General features: G+C 48.3%; 2 protein-coding genes across 16 annotated transcripts in view; one reads left to right on the forward strand and one right to left on the reverse strand.

The window, feature by feature from the left end:
• Window positions 1-7,632, forward strand: part of PPIP5K1 (diphosphoinositol pentakisphosphate kinase 1) — a 47,436-nt gene extending 39,804 nt beyond the window's left edge. For all 11 annotated transcript variants that reach the window (XM_051796718.1, XM_051796717.1, XM_051796720.1 and 8 more), the window contains 3 exons: window positions 4,613-4,750; window positions 5,153-5,266; window positions 5,867-7,632. In XM_051796718.1, the coding sequence (XP_051652678.1) occupies window positions 4,613-4,750; window positions 5,153-5,266; window positions 5,867-6,546 (932 nt within the window). In that variant the 3' untranslated portion in view covers window positions 6,547-7,632. The remainder of the gene's footprint in view (window positions 1-4,612; window positions 4,751-5,152; window positions 5,267-5,866) is intronic.
• A 1,829-nt stretch (window positions 7,633-9,461) lies between these two features.
• Window positions 9,462-23,733, reverse strand: part of MAP1A (microtubule associated protein 1A) — a 56,679-nt gene continuing 42,407 nt past the window's right edge. For 4 of the 5 annotated variants that reach the window (XM_051796704.1, XM_051796706.1, XM_051796708.1 and 1 more), the window contains 3 exons: window positions 14,698-23,485; window positions 13,823-14,055; window positions 9,462-12,913 (listed from right to left, as the gene is read on the reverse strand). In XM_051796704.1, coding sequence (XP_051652664.1) covers window positions 12,758-12,913; window positions 13,823-14,055; window positions 14,698-23,485 — 9,177 coding nt within the window. In that variant the 3' untranslated portion in view covers window positions 9,462-12,757. The other variant, XM_051796707.1, reaches the window with a different exon arrangement.

The raw sequence follows: 23,733 nt of genomic DNA on the forward strand, positions 1-23,733 counted from the left end.
GGGAGGTGCAGCCTGGCCTAATGCAGCCAGACACAGGACTTACATACTCCTGACGTACCCAGCACAGCAGCCCTCCTGGGTGGAAATCAAATCTCTGCCATCAGGGAGTTCATTCTTGCGGTTTTCTCAGTGTTTCGTCAAGCCCACGGTTCATTGGAGTGTTTGGAATTCCTGCTGAGGCCCTTCTCTGAGCAGACATTTCCTCCTTGTGAAAACTGCATTCTCCTGTCCTCTCTTTCTTGGCTTTCCACTGTGCTTCCATCCACGCAAAGAAAACATGAATTAGATAGAATCAATGAGTCAAAAGTATGCAGTTGGCATCTGTAGTTGGAAAGATCAGTAATGTCTGGGAACCTGTGTAGCCATAGCTAGGAAAAAGAATAGTGTGAAGTAAGTTCCCATTGGCAAGGAATTACCCTGGTACTGAAACCAAAGGTCAGCTATGGAGAAACAGAGTGGCCCTGGGATGATGAGCAGGTGATGTCCAGTGTAAATAAATTTAAATGACAAGGAGAAACAGCCCCAAACTCCTCTATAAAATAGGGGGCTCTGATCTGACCATCACCACTTGGAACAATGTGAAAAAGGTAGAAATTTGCAATCTGGGAAGGATGTTTGTAATAGTGGTCATAGTGGCCTGAGGGGAGTGGTGGGGATCCACAGATTCATGGAGTTCCAGGAGCAAGGAGGTTTCTAATGAAGTGAGTTGAGGCACTTCGGCCAGAAGTGTTTTGTTAAACAGTCCTTACCATGGTATCTGGGGGCATTGAGAGCTTAACAGAGTTCAAGGGGAGGCTGGAGAATATGGAAGAGACACATCATGTCCAGAGCAGTTCTGAGCTATGGGTCACTGGTGTTTGGGACACTGCTTGGGGAAGAGTCATGTGTGCTGTCTAGACTTGTACCCCTTCATTCGAACCACTTCTGGCATTGTGGACAGAGGGATGCTGAGCTAGGATAGACCTTCAGGCCGACTGATGGCTTAAATTTATGCTGGCTAGCAAAAGTCCTTGTTCATGTACATACCGTGTGTGCATATATAAACATATACCGACATACATGTGGCATGTTGGAGTTGTCCCAGCAAAATAGAGCTGGACTGACCATGCATGTCAGAGAGGAGCCTGAGAGCTTTCATCTGTGCTAAGACTGGACAAGTTCTTCTTCATTGCACAAGAGCTGGCATGCAGAGCTTTGGAGTACAGACCTTTTGGGGATGTACCATGTGCCCTTGGTCTGCCTTGTTGCTTCCAAGGTCTCCAGCAGACAGGGAAAGGCACCCTCTCACTCCAGTGTAGAGTTCTCAACTGGAGACCCGAGTAGTTACTACTCAGCAACTTCTGCTAATCAAACTGTAATAATGTCTAGTAATGACTTTTTTGAGGCCATCTGCTGAGAGGTAGCTGTTCGCAAGAATTTTGTGTGTTCCTACTGCCTGCTGGAGTCTCCTAGAAATCTGGGATTCTCTGATTTAGCTGGATGATATGAGACAGGTGCAGGTCTCTGTTTGCTTTATGTGGTGTAGTGTGCTAGATGATCTCTGCCAAAGGGTCCTTGTACCCAAATCACCTTCTTAATACTCTTATGAAGTGTGTGTCAGTATGAGGCAGCTCTAAAAGTCTTATTCTAAGGGGAGGGTCACTCCTTCCTTGAACATCTGGAATTCTTCCTAACCCAGGGTTACACCAAGTAAACTCTCTGCCTGTGCAGTAGAGTGTGCACATGCTGAGGACATGAAGCACAGGGGAGAAGAGCTCAGACTGGAACATGGTTAACTCAGCTGTAAAGTGCGTGGGTCTTCAGCTTTGGCATCAGAGTGCCTGGGAGAGTCAAAACAGGCCTTGTGACTCTCTGCCTGGGTCATACCTCTGCTCTCACCTTCAGAGCAGCTCTTCAGTCAGTACTGTTCCCACTGCAGCTGCATCAGGATGCTGCTGCACTATGATTCAGAGGGGAGATTCCCCCATAGCTGCTCCTCCACATCAAACACACTCTTCTTGGACAGCCAAAATAACACATACTTGGCAGACTTTTCTGCCTCGTGTATCTCGAGGTTTTTCCTGTAACCAAATCTTGCTTTCTTTAACAGATGATTTCTTCCTATTACTGAACAAAGCTTTGGGAGACATAACTATGGTGTACTGTACTCCTTGCCCAGAGAAGATGACTGTTGACTTTGGGGTTCATTTTTAGCTACTCAGCTCTGCAGACCCCTGGCACATGCCTCTGCCTGTGGGGCAAACCCAACTTCGGAGGACACAAATTGCCCTGTGTGTCCCTAACACAGCTGGTGTACTCAAACCTGAATGAAATGAAAAATGAAACTTCTTCCTCTGTGGGCTGTTGTTGGACGTTGGTACAAAATGGGTGGAATTCCGTCCAATTTCTCATGCCATTGTCTACATTGCAGACACCTGCCCTGCAGGCCCCAGGAAAAGAGTTTGGGGGAGCATCTGCAGTAGCCACGTAGACAGCACAGGGTGGCTGTCAGTCTGGGACAGTTCCTGTGGCTTGCTCTCACATTTTATTTTTGTTGCCCATTCCCAAAGGTGTTGATTCTTTGCTATGTGTGTGTGGTGCAGCAGTGGTCAGAGGCTTCACCGGGGACACATAAGGATTGCAGTCTGTAGCGGTGGCTGCTGCCTTTGCTGTGCTGTGGTGGCATGAAGCCACTGGTGGTCTCTCCCCAGCAGCTCAGCAGGTCCGAGGAGGTAAGCAGGGAAGTGGGCTGCCATACACTAAGGAGAGGGGCTCTTTGAACACAGTAGTCGTCCATCTTGGAAAGGGAAACTTTGACTGTTTTCTCTGCTTGCTCGAGAGTGGTTCAGTGCCACAGCGCTGAGCAGAGCTGTGCAAGAGGCACCTGACACTTTGGGGGTACAGGTGTATCATTTCACATCAGCTGTGTGTCAGTGTCTAATGTTTCCTCTAACGCTGGACCTTTGATTTCCTCATCTTATTAAAGGGGCGCCCAAGCACTCAGAGCCCCATGGGTGTCTGCAGTGTATCTTGTAACAACATTGCTTTGCCCTATGTTATATTCAAACTTCTTCCCTTTTTTTGAGACCCCAACACCTGAGCCAACTTGGCTCCTCTCAAACCAGATTCTGTTGTGAAATGAGAGTAGTCTCATACGGGACTCCTCCACAACCATCTCCCATGACCGTTTAAGTTTTGCCCTCACCCTTTTTCTTTAACTCTGTCTCCCAGGAGGCCTATGAGAAAATAATGAACATACATTCTTCCTTACTCAGCACTTCCACTCTCAAGACTTCTCATCAACAAACAGAAGAATGTGATCTTTTTCTTGTGTCTTACATTTCCTCATCCTAACGAAAGATTTGTTATCCTGCCTATCTTGAATTATGTTGTTAGGCATGGGTAACCTTGTGGACTCTGGAGGGGTTTTTATCTCCACCAGTTGCTATGTCAGTGAACATCTCCACTGGCTCATGCTCCTTGCCTCTTGCAGGACTGGGTTAGGTGAGGGGATTGAACAGTCTGTTCTGGAGGTAACTGGAACTGACTGCACTTTGCAAACAGGTACTCCAGGGCTTCTCCTGAGGGGCAACCAAGCTGCAGGGGTCAGTTCTAGCCTGTCAGTGTGCTGGACAGCAATTGTGACACAGATTGCATCAAAAACTCTTTAACTTTTTGCATTTAAAAATATTTTGCCTTCTTTGTAGAAACAAACGCAATTCCTTCCCAGGGTCTTTTTGAGCTCCTTGGAGGGAACTGTGGAGTCACAGAATGGGAAGCCCAAGCTTGAAGAGTTGAGAGGCCTTTAAACTTGAGAGGCGCAGAGCAGGAGGAGGCCTCATTCCATACATGTGTTGGTATATGTTTTTTCCTTGCTCCTCTGACAGTTCAGGTTGGTTTGGTTCCACAAGGCATTTCCAGGAAGCTGGGATGAAGAGGAAGATACTTTGCTGTAACACTCTGCTGGCTTGAGCAGCAAAGGATTTACTGTGAATGGTTGTGTTGCAGCTCAGCTCTGAGCAAGTGTTTGTTACACGCCGAGGTGCCTATTTCTGCTTGTTCTGGGTTTGCTGGCAGCAAAGTCTGCTTAAGGGGACAAATAATTCATTGTCCATCCCCTCCTTGGGACACAGCCTGTCAGGGGTGCACAGGGGGCTGCTGTGAGAGGGAGGTGCCGCAGCAAACACTTCCTGCAGTGGGGAGGGGGGGCTGCGCCAGGCAGGGGGTCACCAGCAGTGGGACCCCTTTAATGGAAATTTTGTCAGCATCACTCGGTTTCTGTTTGGCTTCCGTAAGTGTGGGCACTGTGCCTAGCTCTCTGTGGGCACTGTGCCAAGCTCTCCATCATGGCCATGTGTTACAGCAGAAGGGTCACAGGTGCCGCAGCAAACACGGCAGCCGCCAGACACATTTCCTCCTCTCCCCTCCCTGTGTGCCCAGGCGCTTGCTTTCAGGTCTGTTATTGCATGGGATTGCCTCATGGTGATTTTCTTGGCCTAGAAGAGGTGACCTGAGGCCTGAGTGTGCCTGTTGTTTGATACCCAGAGTGCCCAGCTCCTTCAGCCATGAGTGCTCCTGCATGGATTTACCTTGCTGTTTGCTCTACTCATTTTCCGATTGGATCTCTTTCTAGGTTTTGAAGGCTGCTCCATGGTTCCCACCATTTATCCCCTGGAGACCCTGCACAACTCCCTCTCTTTGCGACAGGTCAACGAGTTCCTGACAGCTGTGTGCAGGAGTTGCAGCGAATCGCATGTCCAGTCCACTGCAGGTACTGGTCAGGTGGGCTTGTCTCTGGAGAGGCAAGGAGCACTCCTGGTCTTTTACATTCTGGGGACAGATCAGCCTGATAGGACTGGAGATAAGTGCAGTCTCCGGAACCTGTTCCAGAGTGCTCTAGCCCAGGGGTGAGCCATGGGACCCAGCTCAGAGCCGTCTTAGGCCACTTACGTGGGAGAAGAGTAATCAGTCAGGTCTGTCTGTAGCTGGTGACTACAGTGATGTGGATACAAACTCCAGCTTGGGAAATATTCCCAGGAGCTGACGGGCAGGCATGGCTCTGATTTGACTAGTCTTGAGCTCTTCCTGGAGTACCTGATCATGGATGCTGGGCTATGAGCTGTTCCTTTATGTCTGTCTGAATATTACTGATTGTGTATTCTTTTTCTTAAAGCTTTATTTGATTCAATGATTGGTAGCCAGATACCAGGAGACCCCTTTATGTCCCAGCGAATCCTGACATCATCCTCTTTGCCGTTGCGCCAGCGTTCAGATAAGCCCCCTTGGTGTGAGTGTGCTACCTTCTTGATTGGGGTGAATGTGGTGGGGAGGGAGGGAAGTTTGTGAAGGTTAGGGAACTGATCTGGCTGAAAAAGTTGTTTAATCCTCCTCCTTTATTGGATTAGATATAATCTAGATCTGTTCTCTAGTTTTGCTCATTGTGCAATATAAGGCAAGGATAAGCATTAGTAGAGAATCAGTGTTTCTTTCTCCAGCGTTGACTCTTGCTCAGCATTCAGGAATTGTGTGTCAGGAACCAGGAGGAGCAAGGTGAAGCTGAGACTGATCCATAATAGTAGTCCATAATAGGGAGAGAATGAAAGAAAATGGTTTTGTTTTCAAAGCCATCACGCTTCACATTTTGCTCTGTAACAACAGAATCCACTCTTGGTTGTATGCCACTGGATTACAGGATGGAACTGACCTGTGTGTGATTGAGTTTTCATCAGCTAAGCTGCCAGAAACACCCCAAGACCAGTTGCAAGCCCCTGCCAGGTCGCCTGGCATGTAGACAGCCATCACATGTTGGTTGTAGAATTGCAGGACTGTGACAGTTTGGGTGGGGAAATATCAGCTACATGTTTAAGATTTTTCTTCCTCTTTGCAGACAGCAGTGGCCCCTCCAGTACTGTCTCCAGTGCAGGCCCGTCCTCTCCAACTTCTGTGGACAACTGTGCTCATTTCAGCTTCACTGAGAAACTTTCCATCAGCCCCCCAAAAAGTGAGGAGCAACTGAGTAGACAGTCCCCTGAGCAGGAAGAGAGTCAGCCTCCAGGCAGAGGGCTTGACACGGAGGGGGGGAGGTTTGGGCTGTCAGCGGCAGAGCCAAGAGTTTCAGAGACCCTGACCTGGAATAAAGGCCCAGAGCCAGGCAGGCTCTGCAAGAAGGAGTTGGCAGAGGAGGACACTAACCCAGAGAAGAACATGGGGGAGCTGGATGAAGAATCATCTGGGGAAATGTTAGATCCAAGTAACACAGGAAACCCAAAGTGTGGTGCAGGGTCTGACCTGAGGCTGGTTGGGGAGCGAGTGAAGCCAGGTGAGGGGTGTGTTGGAGGAATGACTGGCCTGGATCAGTCTGGGCTGTCCAAAGAGATCCTGGTGCCCTGTGAAGAGGAGCTGCTGGGAGAGGTGTTGGATCCAGAGCATATGGGCAAGGAGCTGCTGGGGGACAGTGCTCTGTCTGACCAGCTTCTCTCTGGTCACCTGTGCCAGGTGCAGGCACTGCCTCCTGAGAAAAGCATGGAGGAACTGCGGCTGCTGTGTCAGGAGGACCAGCAGAATTAGTGGCTCGCTAGACAGCACACTGCAAGCACTTCTAACCTGGAGGTAACCCAGTTTCCTGCACAGCACCTCATGCAGCTGGTGGTCCATAGCACAGAAGAAGCCATGTCCCAAGGCCACAGGACTCTGGAGTGTGGAAGGATCTGCTTTGCTCCTCCACAAGCCAGCTCTTTGCCATTCAGCAAGAATGTTTGCCTCGTTAAATGAACAGCAAATGCAGTCTTGGTATTGGCATGGCACCTCTATGGAGTGGGGACATGGCACTGCACTGGTGTCCCAAGGTCTGTGTGCTCGCTGGGACAGCAGCATTAGAGGACTGGTACAGCCAAGGCTTTTGGGGTGGTAAGTCCGAGGGACGAGATACTCCCTTGAGACTTTTTGGCCCATAGCCTTCAGAAAAAGGCATTTTGGGCCCAAATTAATTGGATCTGTCACAACCACCAACCTCCTCTCTGTTTCTTCTTTCCTCCTCTCTCAATTCCCACTGCTGGCCACCAAAACCAGGTCCAGAGGGTCAAAGGCAGGAAGACTAGGAGAAGCAAAAAGCGTTCTGAATGTGGGAAGGAGGGTAGTGAGGGCATCGAGTTCAAGACTGCCACTCCCAAGCAAACATCTCTTTGGCGTGGCCTTGGATGTTTTCCTGCTGGGCTGGGGCAGGCAGGAGCGTGGGGATCCAACCTGAGAGAGGTATGCAAGGAGGATGCACACGGGTTTTTTTTCTCGTCCCCAAGGGTCAGGCAGGGTACAGCTCTGAAGTCTTGGTGACAGAAATTAAAAGAAACTGCTCTTTGAACAATTCAGGACTATTAGAAACCAATAAGGAGAAATCTTTATTATATATAAAATGAGAAGTATTTAATACATATTTATGTAAATGCCTTGTGAGCACAAGCCTGAAGGCAAGATTGATACGGGTGTCCCTGCCGCATCCCGAGTGCCGGCCAGGGCTGTGCTTCCTACTCCTCCTATATTTATGGACAAGTCTGCGTGTCTGTCTGTAGCTAGAATATGTGTTTTTGTGAAGCTGTGCCCAAAGATCTCTATGCTGTGTTGTGATGACATGTTCACAGTAAATCTATGCTGTGGGTCCAGCGTCTCTCTGTCTCTGATGGCAGCAGTGTGTGTGTGCCAGTACTTGCAGGTGCAGCCCTGCTTATGTCCACTGTTCTGGGACAAGTGTGGCTGAAGTCACACCCAGAGTGAGTGAGTGCACAGGCTCAAGGCCAGGTACCTTTTTTTCTACATGGAAGAACTGGTCATACTGGGGAGGATGTCCTGGCTTTCCAAGTCCCAGGGTGGTTTGTGACAGAATGAAGACACTGGGACAGTGTGTTTGGCCCCTTTCACTTAGTCCACATCTTCCAGTCACTTCAAGTACATCCTGGGTGCTGTGTCTTCTTCCTCATGCCCAATAATCCTGAGCTGCCAGTTCGGGCAGGTAAGCAGGATCACGTTTGTTTGCACTGGGAATGTAGCAGTCGTGCAGCTGCCCGGAGTGCAGCACTGTGCTGAGGGCAACCTGGCCCCCCTCACACCAGGCTGTGCCAGCCTGAGGAGGTGAAGGGCCTGCCCTGCCCTCTGCTCTCCATGTGTTACAGTCCTGCATGAACAGAGACCTTGGCCACGGGGCTGCAGCTGGCCCCGGCCCCAGCGCAGGCTGAGGGACCACACGAGATGCCCCTTGGGCACTGCCCACAGCCCCCACCCCACACCGCATGGCATCTGCTGCCACCAGCATTGCTCCAACAGCCAGGTCTCTGCTGGGCACCAGCTGCATCTCCTGCCAGGACCTGCGTGTTTCTGCCAGGGCCAGCGCCTGGGGTCACCCCGATGGACCCGGCAGCACCTGCCACAGGGTGTCATTGCTGAGAGGGGCCCGGAGCAGGACCCTGTAGGGTGGGGGCCTGGCTCTCAGGTGCTGACCCCACACAGCCGGATGCTTGTCACTGCACACCTTTGGGAAATGCATTGCGGTCACAGCACCTCGGTTACCAGGAGCATGGCCAAAACCAGTGCTCGTTTACCTGGAGTGTAGCTGTGGAAATAGTTCCTGGTTTATGGTAACGGTTTGTGGTTCCTCCCCTGTCAGCACCAGCTTTGGCAGTTGCTCTGAGCTCTCCATCAGGCACTGCACAAGCTGTGGTGTGTTCCATGGCCATGATGGCTTGTCTCCTGAGGATTGCAGCACAGAACCTGCTTTCCTTTTCCCTTGCATCCACCTGTGCTATTGTTTCCCCCGAGGACAGCCAGGTAGGAGCAGAGCTAACTGGGCATCAGCCTCTCTAGACTGCATCACCACACAAGCAGAGCAGCAGCCATCCCAGTTTTCTGCTGAGTAACTGAGAGTTCCCTTGCACGAAGTCAGGTCAGAGTTCTGCAGAGGTGCAAAAGCCCTATTTCTGCAATGGGGACAGAAGGTGTGGGATCCCTACTGTGCCTGGCCCCAGCCCTGAGCCAGCAGGTGCTCTGCCTGCCCCAGGGCCAGAGATCTTCCCAAGGAGTGCAAGCAGCACTGGGCAGAGCTGCCATTCCCAAGAAGTGCAGGGACAGATACAAGGCCACAATTGAAAGCATGATTTGGGAACTGTGAGGAGTGGCAGCATCCCAGGACAGACAGGCTGTGCCAGGCCCCTCGCTGGATTATCAGGGGCTGTGTTCCCACCCCTCAGCCCTCAGCCAGCTGTGCGTCCCAGATGTCCCATAGAGGGACCCACTGGTCACCCTGCTGGGGCCGGTGGGGGGTGTCCCAGACAGCCTCTGTGTCTCTCTCCTGAGACACAGGAGGTTTTAGCAGCTGCTGCTGAAGGTGGAAAAGCCGAGGCTTGCCTGAGCTGGGAGACATGGGAGGGTGGCACAGCAGCTGTGTCTTATGCCCCTCCCTACAGTGTGGGCTCACTGAAAGAACAGTTTGAAACTGGTGATGTTTTTGTTCGCAATTAATGTGGCTTTATTATTAATGTGTTGGGCTCCTCTCTTGACAGCAGTTAGTTACAGAGTGTTTCACATGGAAAATGGGCAAAAGGACAGAACTTAAGGAACTAAATTCAAATAGAAATATGATGCTGAAGAAAAGAATCAGGGCTCTGTTCTTAAAACATTTAGCATAGAAGAAGCTAGGAGCACAAGTTGCCATTTCAATACAGTTAAGACGTTCACTTTTTTAATTATAGGTTTAAAATAGTATTTTTTACCTATTACATACAGGAAGATTACGCGTTGTTGCCCACATGCAGAAACAAGCAAAAGCAGAGTTTAACTGTTTCTCTCTATAGTGTTGTATTGCCCCTGGCTCCGTGTAGGTCCTGCTGGCTCCTGTGGCCTGAGCAGGGTCAGGCTTCTTTACAAATTGGCATCTTCATAAGTCTTTTTCCCCATAGTTTTTTAAGATGGAAGGTGGAGCAGGTGGAAAAAGACAGGGAGCGAGAGAAGCTGAAGGCAGAACAGACTGCCACAAAAAACTGAAAACAAAATGTGGAGCCTTGAGGACAGGGAATTGAACTGGTGTAGGATAAAGCTGTCAAAGCAGCAGAGCTGCAGAAGGCAGGAAAGGAGTGCGGAGGGCAGCATTCCTTCTGGAACCTGCTGCTGGCCGCACACCTGCTGGAGGACGCAGGTACCTCACAAAGCCTCACTATTACTGCTGCTTAGAATTGCTTCAAGTTTAAAATTGAGAAAACATTCATGTGTGGGTCTATCTAAAGTTAGTGCATTAGCTTTTACATCTAGCCACATACAGGGATCCTGGGAGCCAGTGAGGGCCACGCTTGTGCCTCTGGTGCCTGGCATCCTGCAGCTGCTGCCACGGTGGGTGAGCCACCGTCTCCCCAAAGCACTGCAGGCAAATCCCCCCAGCATTCTGGGGGGGAACAGGGGCAGGTGTTGTACTGCCTGCTATTGCCAGAACCAACATTCATGGATGCTGACCCCATCGGGGAACAGAGAATGACATTTATTCTGCTGGCAGATACAGGGTAATCCCATGGTTAAAATGAACACAGCACAGGGCAAGGATTTGCTAAAGCCCTGAGTAAGCTCACATGCTCCTAACAAGGGCTGTATCCAAAGGGCTGGCCGCACCTTGGGGAGGTTGCTGGCCTCAGACCTTGTCCTGCAGCTGCTGGGTTTTAGATACAGCCTTGCAGAGACATTTTGGCTGCCAAGTTCTCTGTGGTCCTTTTATGTTGTTATTTAAATTGCAGCATGTAAGTATTTGTACCAAGAAACCTCTGAACTGACACTAAAAGCACATGGTATCATGTTAACATGTATAAATTAAAATATTAAATCAACAAAAAATGCAGCTTTACATTAAAAAAAATAAATATATAAATTAAATGCAAGATAGACCATTTCCCTAGAAACTCCATTTTTATCCTAGGAGCAGGTTTCTAAGCAGCATTTTCTTTATGTCACCTGCCAGAAAACTAGCACTGAGACTGAAGTGTCCCAGGCAAGTGCAACACATGGTCTCGTGATGCTCATGGTGGAGTCAGCCCTCGGCTCAGGGCCAAGCACAGTGGATGACACAGCAGATAGAAATACCTTTGTGCTGAATGTCAAGCCTTGCAGCACTGCTTTCTGTCTCATTCCTCCTTCCCTAGAGGACAGCCTGCTGCCACTCTCTTTGTCTTATAGAAAGATAAAGGCTGTCTTTGTGATAAGACCCTCTGTCAATGCTCTTGGAGGTGGCAAAGGCTCTTGGAGGTGGCAAAGGTGCTGCTGGTTCAGTGCACCTGAGCACCCACACTCCTGCAGCTGCTCTCCCTGCAAGGAGAATGGGTCTCCCACACTGGAACAGGTCTGCCTGCCAAGGAGGTCCTGGGTGGCTGCTCAGTAGCCATGGTGCACTCACGGCACACAGCTGTGCTTCTGTCAGGATGACCAGAGAGCAAGGACAGGTGCCCACAGTGGTGTCAGGGAATGAGCTGCAAGGTGGCACTGCATGGACTAGCAGCACCTCACTTGTGCTGCCAACACATCCCTGCCATGACAGGGGGATAACTGAGTGTGACTACGCTTGCTACACTACTTTCTCCCGAGTACTTCGGGAAGGGGGTTCTCTTTCCTCACACCACAGGTTCTATTCCCCACATCCAGGACACCTGGGGGGACAAAAAAAAGCTTGAACAGAACTCTGAGATTTGGACCCTGGCACACAGGCAGCGAGGACATGGCTGTTGCGTGCAGAGCTGGCACACCCAGCGACACCTGCCAGGCACCAGCCTCCCCCACAGAGCCTGCGCGCTCCTCAGTGGCCTCACCGCAGTCCTCCAGAGCCTTTCGTTTAGGGACAGGAAGGTTTCTCGAACATCTTGGGCCAACAATGGTCAGAGTTGTTTCAGCCCTTCTGCTGTGGAGGGGGCTGTAGTTGTGCGTTTGGATGCTCTTTTTGTGTGACTGTTCAGGCCACAGCCCCCCTGTACCTCCTCCTGCCACACAGCTGATGTGCAGGTTGGTCACTATGTGTGCGAAGCTCAAGTTAACAGGTTAGGAATGTGCTGAACCCTCCCCTCTCATGTCCTCCCCCACCGTGTCCTTCATCCTGGCTTCCTGAGCACCCGAGTAGGTGCTGCAGGATGCCATAGGCAAATATTTGGGACAGAAACTTGCCATGCTGGCATGCGGTAGTCCTGCCTAGTTGAAGTCCCCTTGCTCAAAACACCTCCTGTATGCTCAGGATGGGAGATGGAAGAATGACCTTCACTGTCACATAACAGTTGAAGGGTTTTGCCTTCCCTCATCTCCCCGGTGCACTTTCTTTGCAAATTAGATTTCACCTTGGCTCCATGGCCCCCCATGCACTCTCTGCATGCAGCAGCAGCACTTCATGCCTCATCAGAAAGATGAGGTTCATGGTGCTGCAGGTTAAATGGTAAGGCAGCTAGCAAGAGAGTAGAACAAGCTCTCACAGCAGCAAGGCAGCCAAGATAGTCTACAGAAACTGTACAGGTAGCAGAATAAAGCAGGGAAAGTGAAAGTGCCCCTGGCCTGCAACTGCTCTTGCACAAACTCTTTGCTCAGTCCAGAAAATTACAGAGCCCTGCACTTCTTCCTCATGGCATCCAGTGCTGAGCTAGATGGATACCCGACTGCCTGACAAATGGGAACCATGTAGAGGACTAAACCAGAGAAGAACTGGACTGTGATTAGATGGTGTCTCTGATGTTGCATCGGTGATTGAAGAGTCAATGGATGAACACAAAGTGTGAGAGATTTAGAATTCAATCTTACAGGCTGGAAAAGATTCATCCTGCATCACAACAGTGCTGCTGCTTGCCAGTACCATGATGTTTAGCTCCTGCTGTTTCTCGTGGGTCTGTTGATACCATTCTCGTGTCACCTCAGTATCATGTGTTGGAATCAATGTCACCTGGGAAAAGAAAGCAGCAGAGATGATTGAGAACAACCACAGCGACAAACAATGCCCATAGGAGCTGAGGCTAAAATTTCCTGTTAATTTTGGAACACTGTACCCTTGGTACTGCTTGTTCTATTTAATGTCTTTCAGATGTCAGGTTCTGAGGCAGAGCTTTATTTTATACAGTACCAGCACAATGGGGCTCTGAACTGGCTGCAAAGTGGCAGCACTGACACCATAATTATGAGAATGGCTGCAGTGCAGGGGAGAGCACTGTGCTTGGGAGCTCCAGAAACAACCTCAGAAAGATCCTTCAGTGTGAAAAGGAACAGTGCTGGCAGTCACTGTTAACAGACACGATGACCCAATGTGCAACTCAGGGACCTTGAAATATGAGGCTGTTTCATCTGAAAGAACATGCACATCTTCTTGTACATGTCTTCAGCAGTGCCCCCTTGGGGTGTCCTGCAAGCCTGGCTAAGCAAGAACTGTGTTTAAGGACATTCTGCCTTAAAAGCACTATTAGTAAGCTGCTATCAGAAAAATCTTCAGCAGCCTGGCTAGCAACAGACGCCACTGGGTGTGGCACACTGACGAAAATTCCGACTGTGATGGTGCTTGATTTTGCTTGAGGATAGGCTCATCCTGCAGTAGGTATGGAGGAGTGTATGATCTTTAAATGCTTTCTCCCCTCAGAAGGATGTGGAAGGGAGGACGTGTCTGCTTCCACTCACACCATTTTGCAGGTGTCCTCCTCATCCTGGGTACAAACAATTACTCTGCTAGAACTGCAGAGCAGGACATGCCCAGTACCATTTGCTTCCTCTCAGTGTATTCCTTCAGGTTTGTTTGTGATACACACCTTCCAAGCACTCGTGACATCAAGAGCATCACACAGCCCTTCACATTTCCATGACCTACCTGCAGGTTGTCTCCCCACTGAGACTTCCCTTCGAGAAGTGCATCCAGCACTGCACGGCTTGGTTCTCCATTGGCTGCATCATTCCCACTCACAACATAATACGATGCTCGAACCCGCTTGAAGAACTCCGGGTCTGTGTTCTTTCCGCTGCAGTGGTTGGGGATGTAGGCCAAGTCCACGTAGACAGGTGGACCCATAGGCACAGAGAAACTGCTCTTAGGACTATTGGAAGCTTTGGAAAAAGAGAAAACAAGATGCTATCAAAACCCTTCTGGAAAGGGCAAACACTCAGATTAACACTGAAGGACTTGAATTCCAGAAAGGTTTCTTTCCCTGCAGCAATGAAGTTAAGACTTATCCAAGCTCTGCTGCTTAGAGGTGACCTCGGTGCATTTCTGGGCCAGTGCTGTCACAGGTCTTGGGAGGGAAAGGGAGTTCTGCTGTTCTTTGGGGAGGGACTGGAAGGCTTTAGGTTCAGAAGCTTTTCCTGGGGAAGGGAATCAAAAATCTCTGTTATCAACTTTTGCAGATTTGTTATCCCAATCAATATTTCATCCTAATCTTTGTTGTTTAATAACCTACATTTTCTAAAATAACCTCTGTTCTGGTGGCCTTTCTATGCTAGTCTACAGTATTACAGTAGTCTTTCTAAAAGGTTCATCCTGGCTTTCTGCCATCCCTGTGAATCGCTGCTACTCCTAGGACTCTCTTGCTCTTTTTTATCAACCTTTTGTACCTCTCAACCTTATCACTGCTTGTAACTTTTTTATGTCTGACTGGGAAGTCCTGTTCTCTATTCTGCTATGTTTAACCTAGTGCTTTTCTCTATGTTGGACCTACAGAGACAGTGCATGCTTCAGGAAGAATTTCTTACCAGGGTTTGTTTTGATGCCATTAACAAGGCTCTTGCCAGGGTTGCTGTGACTACTTCGGGATAACTCATCCTCTGGCATCAGCACACTACGTGGTTTGGGCTTTTCTCCTCCGTCTCTTTCTTTTTTGGCAGTGACAGATTTTGGAGATTTGTCTGATGGCTGTTTCACAGGAGTGGGTGATCGTTTCCCTTTCACATCTGATTTCCGTGCAGGTGAGGAAGATTTGGGTTTGCTCAAAGGTTTCCTTACACCTTTGTTCTTTTCTTTTATGTCCTTCTTGGAAATTTTATCAGTTCTGCTCATGCTTTGCTCATTTACCAACATATCAGGGTCTACCATGCAGACATCAGGGTGAGGAGGGTGGGGATGGGGATCTACCATTGGAACAGGCTGAGGATCATGGCTGGACCTAGAACTGGCATGATGAGCATTCCCCACAGCTTTGTCCACTGGGAGGAAGTCGGCATCTTCATCTGAGTCCATGTTGGCATCTGCTGTGATGGATGGGCATTCTTCAGTCTCAGGCGGGACATCTGAGTCTGACTGGGAGGTTCCAGAATCACTCACTGATGTTGGAGGGGTTTCCTCCACTGTGGCGCTTTGCATGGGGCTGCTCCCAGTGTGGGGTTGTCTTCCCTGTACTGAAGGGTGACCATCCTCCTGTGAAAGGTCACTGTCTTCAGAGAGCTCATGGGGGCTCGGGTTGATGAATGAGGGAGAGAGCTCTCCCTTTCTCTGCTTGTATTCACATGAGGAAAATTTCTGTCCACAATCAAAACTGCCTCCTAAATGTGGCTCCATGTCATGGGAAGCATCTCCATGGTCCTCTGTTTTTCCACCTCTCTGCATATCTGGAATAAAGGGCTGGAAACTGTGTTCAGGGGACATCAGAGAGGAGGGGCGGCTTTGCCTCTCTGTATCCTCTTTGCCTGTGCATGGAGAAAAACTGCTGTCAGAATCGGGATATGTTCTTTCATCGTTTGCCTCTGCTGCATGGTACGTGCTTTGGAAAGCTTGCAGACTGGTGCTCACCTCTGTTGGACCATTGGCTGTGGCTTCATCTTCATGCTGATGATGAGGAAATGATGTCAACACATCAGGGAGAGATGTCAGTGTCAGCAGCTGTTCTGCAAACGGTGCCTTCTGCTCTGGACTGCTGCCACAGGGCTGCTGCTCTTCCTTCTCAGAGGATGGCGTGGGCTCTGAGACCTGGCACTCCTTTCTGCGTGGCAAGGTGCTGTCACCCATGCCACAGAGGAAGGGAGAACCGTGTTCTTCAGCAAACACAAAATCTTTGGTTTCAGCTATATGTGTTTTCACAGCATTATCTGGAATCTGTGGAGACACATCCCAAGGACTCCTGGTACCTGGTTCCACTCCTGCACCTGTGTATGTGGAAAGCATATGGGAGTAGAAACTTTCTGCTGTACTTGGTATCACAGGAGTGGTGGCTTCAGATGAAGGTTCCTCTGACAGGCTGGAAGAGTCATCTTTCAGCTGTTTCTGGGGCACAGACTCTCTCTCCACACCTTTGGAGAACAACTTGTCTTCTTCATATGGACTCAGTGGTGAGAATTTAGGAAAAGATGAGTCAAGGCTGCTGATTTTCTCAGAAACCTCCAAGTACTCATCTTTCTTCTGCTGGTCTGAGAGCAAAGCACATGGAGACTTTAAAGAAAGAGAGATATCCCCTAAATGGCTTGCTGAGGTTTGCTCGAGTCTGAACATGCTGGCTGTTTCACTCTTTCCTGGCAGGGAGCTTTCAAATCCAGAAGAGTTATCCATCCCTCTGTCCTCTACTGTTGGGCCCTGTTCATATTCCTCTGTGTGTTTTTTGGAAGCAGATTTCAAGTATGTGGCTTGCTCCGGGCACTCAGAGACCACTGCTGCACTTGGATAATCTGCTACACAGAAATGAGATTCCTTTGTGGATTCTTCAGCAACCTCTCTCTTTTGTGAAGAATCCTGTCTTCCATGGCACATTTCTGAAGCTCTGCCCATGTCTGGCATATCAGTGTAACCAGCAACATACGTTTCCACGACAGCAGCTGATGCAGTTGTCCTACTTCCATATTCCTCTTTCCAGCCTGGACCAGAGGGAGAAGAGGAAGTGGAGCTGGGGGAAAGGGGATCCTGACGCTTGCTCTGCAGGAGGGTCTCTGAGACAGGGAACTTGCCTATGGCTGAGGTGTGTGCATAGACAGTGCCTGCAGCTCCAGCTGGGACGTGCAGTTTAGACTCCTTTTCAGACTTCTCCTTAGCACCTTTTTCTAACTCTGAGTCACTCGTGCTTTCTTCCCCACGACCTGCTTTCTCATAGTATGTATCTTTGGGATCTGGGCTTTCAGATTTCATGGACAGAGGTACCTGTTCCTGGCTAGACAAAATGATGTTCTCATCCGGACGACCGGCATCAATATAGGCGGATGATTTCCCTTGATAAAAGGTGTCAGTCGTGCCTGTGGGAAGGGCAAATACTGTACTTGCAGATGATGGGTGAAGTGCAGAGTCCAGTTCTCCTGGCAAAACAGAAGACACATTCATTTTTTCCTGTCCTTCTGATATCCTAGGCTTTCCTGTTTCAGCCAAGGGCAAGTATCTTTCATGGGTATCTGTATAGTCAAAGACTGAATCTGCTTTATCTCTAGGGGATGCTGGAGATGACAACTCCTTCTCAGCAGAGGTATAAAGGCAGGACTCCTCTTCCTTTGCAGAGACGTGAAAACTTTGACCTTTTTGAGAGCTCAGTGCTGTTACTGGCACCTTGTCAGTGTGACCTGGGCTGTCTGCACTCTTGGCTGTGAAGGGGGAGAGTCCCACTCCAGACACAATTACCTTCTCATAGATGTCAGCATACTTGAAACTTCTTTCATCAGGGTAGGGAGTTGGTTCTCTTTCTTCTTGCTCTTGTCTTGTCGAACTGTCATCATTTCTATATGTGCAGACTCCTTCCTCATAAGAATAAGGCTCAACGGAGCTCCTGGGATAGGTCTCTGGAGGATACAACTCTTGGATGGCAACACCTACAGCCCCAGCATGGCCCATGGCAGCACTGCTTTTTTGACAAAGGCTTTGTCCTTTGTCAAAAGGAGAATGTGCACGCTGCCCTGACACCACAGCGCTCTCTTCTGGGGACATTGCAATATATTCTGCTGGTCTTGTAGACTGCAACAGAGTAGATGCTGCTGCTGTCTGCTCTTTCCTTCCTGTAGAGTCATACAGCTCCTCAGTGGATTTGCAGTCATCCTTCTGCCTTCTATCTGACTTGTATTGGCAGTCTACTTCCTGATACAAATCACTGATGTCTGATTTCTTCTCAGCCATCTTTGATGGGACATCCTCCCACAAAGGTGGCTTGCACTGATCTAACTTGCAAGGCCTCTCTGCTCCTGGTGCTGCCTCAATCTCCTTTTCCATTGCAGACAGGGGAGATCCCGTCACTGCTTGGTCTAGTGACTTTGCATAGATATCTAAGACAGCTTTCTCCTCATCATCTAAATAGGAGTAATCTTGTTTAGATGTCAACAGTATTTCTTGCCTTTCTTTCTTTCCAGTTAAAGCTTTGGCCTGGTTTTCCTCACCAGAGACATACTGAGGAGACAGAGGAGAACCTTCCCCTTGTGTTCTTTCTAGCACAGTGATGTCAGCAGGAACCACATCCACTTTCTTTTTTTCTGACATAAATGTGGCACTCCTCTTCGTGTCTTCTTCGTAATCACATGACTCCATCTTCAAACATTCTGTTTCTTCTTGCATGGTTTTGTCTTCAGCATGGTAGACCTCCTTATCCTCCTCACTGGGTAACTGCCTTCCTCTTCCACTCTCTCCCCCTTCCTGAAGATATCCAAATGCAGAGTCCCATGCTTCCCTTTCTGCTCCTCTCCAGGTGTGGCTGCCAGGCACTGCAGGAGGCAGGATCTCCTCCTTTCCCATTTTAGGAAGGGATTTTGTTTCAAATTCTGGTACCTCATCCAAGAATGTGCTCTCTCTCTCTTTGTCATATCTCTGCCGCCCTCCCTGAACAGGGATCTCTTGCACCTCTTCAGGAAACCACACTTTCTTCTCATAACTTAAATCTTTCATGTAAAAGTCTTCCATTTCTGGAGATTTTTCTTCTTGAGCTTCCTTGAACCCAAAAGATTTTACATCTTCAGTAGAAATGTGTGAGGATTTTTTATCCTCAGTTGGGCTAGATTCTGTAAACTGTAAGGCCTTTGCATCTGGAGATACTTCCTGAGAGTCCGAGCCTGCAGTTCTTCTCCTAAATGGGTCCTTTTCTGATGCAGAAAATAAACTGCTGTCATCTGGAGACATTTCTTCAGTTGAAGAATCTCTGGGTGACATGTCTTTAACTGAACTACTTTCTGGGCAAGGAGAAGATTTTGATGCTTCTTTCAGTTCTTTGGCAGAAATTTCCAGTGATTTTTCATATGTAGCTGGGCTCTGGTCTGTGAAACCCATAGATTTCACAGCTTCTGCAGGGAATTTGTCAGTGAAGTTGGACATAGTTTTTTCTTTTGTAGGTATCTCTTCTGTGAAACTAAGGGATTTGATGTCTTCCAGAGAAATTCCTTTACCAAAAAGGTCTGAAGAGATTTCCCTGCTGGGACTCGCAGTGAGAGAGGTGGATTTGTTCTCTTCTGGGGAAATGTCTTTAATGGAAACATGAGAAGATTTCTCTTCTGAAGTGTCTCCTGTGAAATACTGTGCTTTTCCTTCTTCAGCAGTAACTCCCTTAGAAATATCTGAGGGTTTTTCTTTACCAATACTTTCTTCTGTAAAAGAAAGTGATTTGGTGTCATCTGGTGAAAATTGCAAAGATTTGTCACTTTCAGATTTGCTTTGGCTTGTGAACTGTGAAAGATCCACGTGTCCTAGAGACGCTTCTGTGGTTGCAAATGGCTCAAAGGACAAGTGTTTTGAAAATCCCATTAAACTTTCTGTCATGGTTTTAGTTCCTCGCTCTTTTTCTGGCTCTGTGCTGGGACGGGGCATTCCAGGACCCTCCTCCTCCTCCCCGATCACCACCGTGTCCTGCTTGTGGTAGGAGAGCCAGGGCAGCTCCTCTTTCCTCAGTGGTTCTTCCTGCACCTCCTCCCCAGGAGACACTGGAAATTCACTGCCCAAGACCAGTTTGTGCTGCACAGGTCCAGTTACTTCTTTTTCATGTCTGGATTTAGCTGCAGATGCCTCGTCTTCTCTGAGAGGTTCACCCTTGGCTCTCTTCACCACAACGGAAGTTTGGCCTTCCAGTTTCTTGGCAGTAGCATCTGTTTGTTTTTCAAATAGATCTGAATCTACTGTTTCCAGCTTTTCCTCCACTGGAGACTGGTGGAAGGGTGTGTGCCCAGCACTGGTAGGGCCAGATGGAGTGGGAGAGGCCATTTTGACTGTGCTGTCATCAGGACTCATGCATCGTTCTTCAGCCTCTGCAGAGTCAGCCTGGGAAAATGGTGCTTCTTCAGCGGATAACGGCATCATTTCTGTGGGAACACTGATTATCACATTATCAGGGCATCCTTGAGGAGCAAACATGGAGGCATCGTAATGCCCTCTGAGTTTCTCAGGAATCTCAATATTTGGAGTACCATCTTCTTCATCCTCTTCATCTTCTGCCTCTTCGTGAAGATTCTTTTTTTGAGCTTCCAGTTTTCTCTCTCCTTCTGCTAATGCATGGAAATCTTCAGGGGGTGGAGATTTAAAGCACTTGTCTTCCTCCAAGGATGATGTGGGAGAGATTGTGCCAGCAGAGGGAACGTAGTCAAGACCTTGGGTTGCTTCAGTCCGAGAGGAGGGCATGCTGTTTCCTGTGTCCAGAAGTAAAGAGCTTTTTCCAGTCTCTTCTGTTTGTGGTGCTGTTATAGATGCAACAGATTGATCTTCTGCTACTGAAGTTGCAAAGGATGAAAGCTTGTCACATTCTGTAATGGAGGTGGCAGAGGATATGTGTTCCTCCTCAGCCAGAGGTGCTGCCACAATGTTTGTAGGATATGCCAACATTTCAGACTCCTGGCCAGCATAGCCCTTAGCTGAAAGGTCAGCAGGAGGCACAGCCTGTATTCCATGTACTGCTTCAAAAGAGCCTGGGTGGTCAGGAACAGAAATGTCATAGGTGTTGACATCATACTTCAAGTGTGGGATCCTCTCTTCCTGTTCGTCATGTATTTCTTCATCAGAAATGGTCTGCTCTGTTTCTGAGTAGCCAGGGATAGTTTCATCTTGAATATAGGAAACATGTTCTACTGCTGCTCCTGGTGGGACTGGCAGGCTGCTCAGATATGACTCTTCCTTTGTTGTGTCCTTTACAAGTAACTTGTTTTTCTCACCCATGTCACTTAATTCTTTCTCCTTTTCTGTAGTGGTAGACAGTTTGTCCTCCCTCTCATTCAGCTCATAGAAGTCTCTGTTCTTTTCCAGCTTCTCTGCTTTCATGTGCTGTTCTTCCTTTTCTTCCAGTTCTGCCTTTTCTATCACATCTTCTTTCTTTTCCTTCTCACCCTTTTCCTGTGCCTCTGTCCCCTCAACATACTTTTCACAAGTCTTTGTTTCTGCCTCCCTCTGTTTTCTGTCCAAAGAGATTTTCTCCTCTTCCTCCTTTTCTTCCTCTTTGAACACTGGTGGCCAAATACCCTTTGCCAAGAAGTCTGTCTGTGATGGCACCTGGTCTTTGTCAGGAAACAGCTGAATGTCCTTGCTCTGCTCAGTTTTTCCCTCCCAGTATCTCATGTCACGGTTTTCATCTATTGTTCTTCTTTCATCCTCTATTTTTTCAGCACGACCTCCCCTCAGTTCCAGATGATGGACTGCCTTTTCCTCTGCTGGTGATTCTTTTTCCATATCAATAGTAGTTATTCCCTGATCTGGAGTCCTTGTTTTCAAAATCAGATCTGCTTCAAGGCAACTCTGACCAGTCATGTCAGCAGAGTCTTTTATCTCTGCTTCAGGTGCTCTCACAATCTTATCACTAACCTTCATATCAGGCAGTTCTTGAGTCACCTGCAAGACCCCTTTCTCCTCGTGCTTCAGTTCCTCAAAGTCCTTTGTAAGATCTTCTGGTGAAGACAGGACTAACCTCTGTGCCGCTATAGAAGTCTCTCCTGGCTCTGCCTGTACAGCTACCTTCTCCATTGGTGATGTCTTCAGGTCAGCAGGTACCTTTTCAGGTTCCTTTTCAGGTTTGATTTTAATCTTCTCAGTTTTGAGTCTGCCTGGAAGTTTTGCCTTGTACAATGTTTTTCTTACCTCTGGGGTAAATGGTTTCAAGTCCGGTTTAGGAATTTTTTTGGGCTCTGGTTTGTTTTCTTTCTTTTTATCATCTTTCTTTGAATCCTTTTTTTCCTCTTTCTTTCCATCATCTTTTTTTAAGTCCTTTTTCTCCTTCTTGATCTCTTTCTTTTCTTTGTCTTTCTTCTCCTCTAATTTGGACACTTTCTCTTTGAGATGCTTTTTTCCAACCTTGTCTTTTGCCAATTTTCTTTTCTCAGCTTTGAGAGCATCACTTATCTTTTCAGGTTTAACAAATTTCTCAGAAATTTTTTCTGTGTGTTCTTTAATCTTTTTCTCAATTTTAGCATCCTTTACAACTTCTGATTTTACTTCCTTAATCCCCTCCTCAACTGCCTCTTCTTTCTTGACTTGCTTTGTCACAGATGGCTTGGGAGAAGACTTAAGACTCTCTTTACTGTCAGTTCTTTGTTTAATTTTGGTCTGCTTCAGCACAGGTGGAGGTATTCCAGAAGTGATATCTTTCTGAGTAGCCACTGGGTACCTCAGAAAATCCAGGTGCTTGAGTTTCTCAAGACCTTCCAGTATCTTATTTTGAGGAGCATTTCCAGGAAACAAAACCCTTACAATTTTCTCTGTTGGACTGGCTGGAAGCCACACCACTAGGGCCGTGATGGATGTGAGATAGGGAACAGAAATTTCACCTTCTTTCCCACTTGCGAGAATTATACCAGTCTTTGCTTTACTATTACCAGCCCATTTCTGCATTAGGAACTGCATTTCTTTACTGTCCTTGACAGGGTTCAGTATATACATGTCCAGCTTACCCACTCCCATTTTGTGGAAGAGTGTGATGGGCTCGATGGTGCTGCTCACTACCCTGTAGAGAGGCTCTGATTTAATGCCCAGTCTGTTAAGATACTGCAGTGTCAGACACGCTTCTTCGATGCTCCTCTTTACTTTCATGGATGCCTCAGGCATCTTCAGTTTTTCAGGAACATTAAAAAAAACCACCCCTAGCTCAGGAGAAATTAGATTCTTCATCCAGTCACTATAGTTGGTAGAGCCCTGGGATTGTTCCTCCTCTTGCTCAGCAACTTTCCTCTGCAACAGCCCATTGATGCCGGGCAGGTTGTCCGCACCAATGTGGGTGAGCAGGATTGAGTCAATCCTATCCAGGTGCCTTACCAGCTTCCAGAAGCAGGATTTCCTCTCAGAGCCACCATCCACAAGGATGTTAAACCCATTGACAGCAAAGAGAGCAGAATCACCTCTTCCCCCAGGGAATATGTAGCAGCAGGGCTTAGAAAGCTTCAGAAAGCCCCCTGAGGTGGGCGGCTCCAGGAGATCAAATGGAGACGGCACGTCGACTGTCTCAGAGACGTATTCTGCGAACTCAGACACCCCATCCATTTCTGGCAGAACTGGATCAGGATTCAGTTTCAGATTTATAATTTCCTGAAATTGAGGATGCCCAAGGTTGCTCCAGGCTCCTTCTCCCAGGCACGACACAGTAAGAGAGGCCTTGGTATCTGAGTCAGTGTTGCTGAGAATCTGGGTGACCTAATGAGACAAGCACAGACAAATAAAGGTCAAACAGAGCTCTGAGAGCTGTACAGCACTTAAAAAAAAATACAGTTAGTGCAGAAATACTGAAGACACCATGAGCATTTTACTGACAGGAAACACTGAGGGGCCAAAAGCCCATTGCAAATCAATGCATGGGGGCATGTCTTGATCTCTTTTGAAATTCTTAATGTCGATGGGCTGTTGTGCTTCCTGACTGCTGGGAGTGTACTGTGCCAAGACCG

This window comes from Manacus candei, unplaced genomic scaffold (assembly GCF_025592945.1).
Source record: "Manacus candei isolate 608988 ecotype Guabito, Panama unplaced genomic scaffold, ASM2559294v1 h1tg000046l, whole genome shotgun sequence".
Taxonomy (NCBI): Eukaryota; Metazoa; Chordata; class Aves; order Passeriformes; family Pipridae; genus Manacus; species Manacus candei.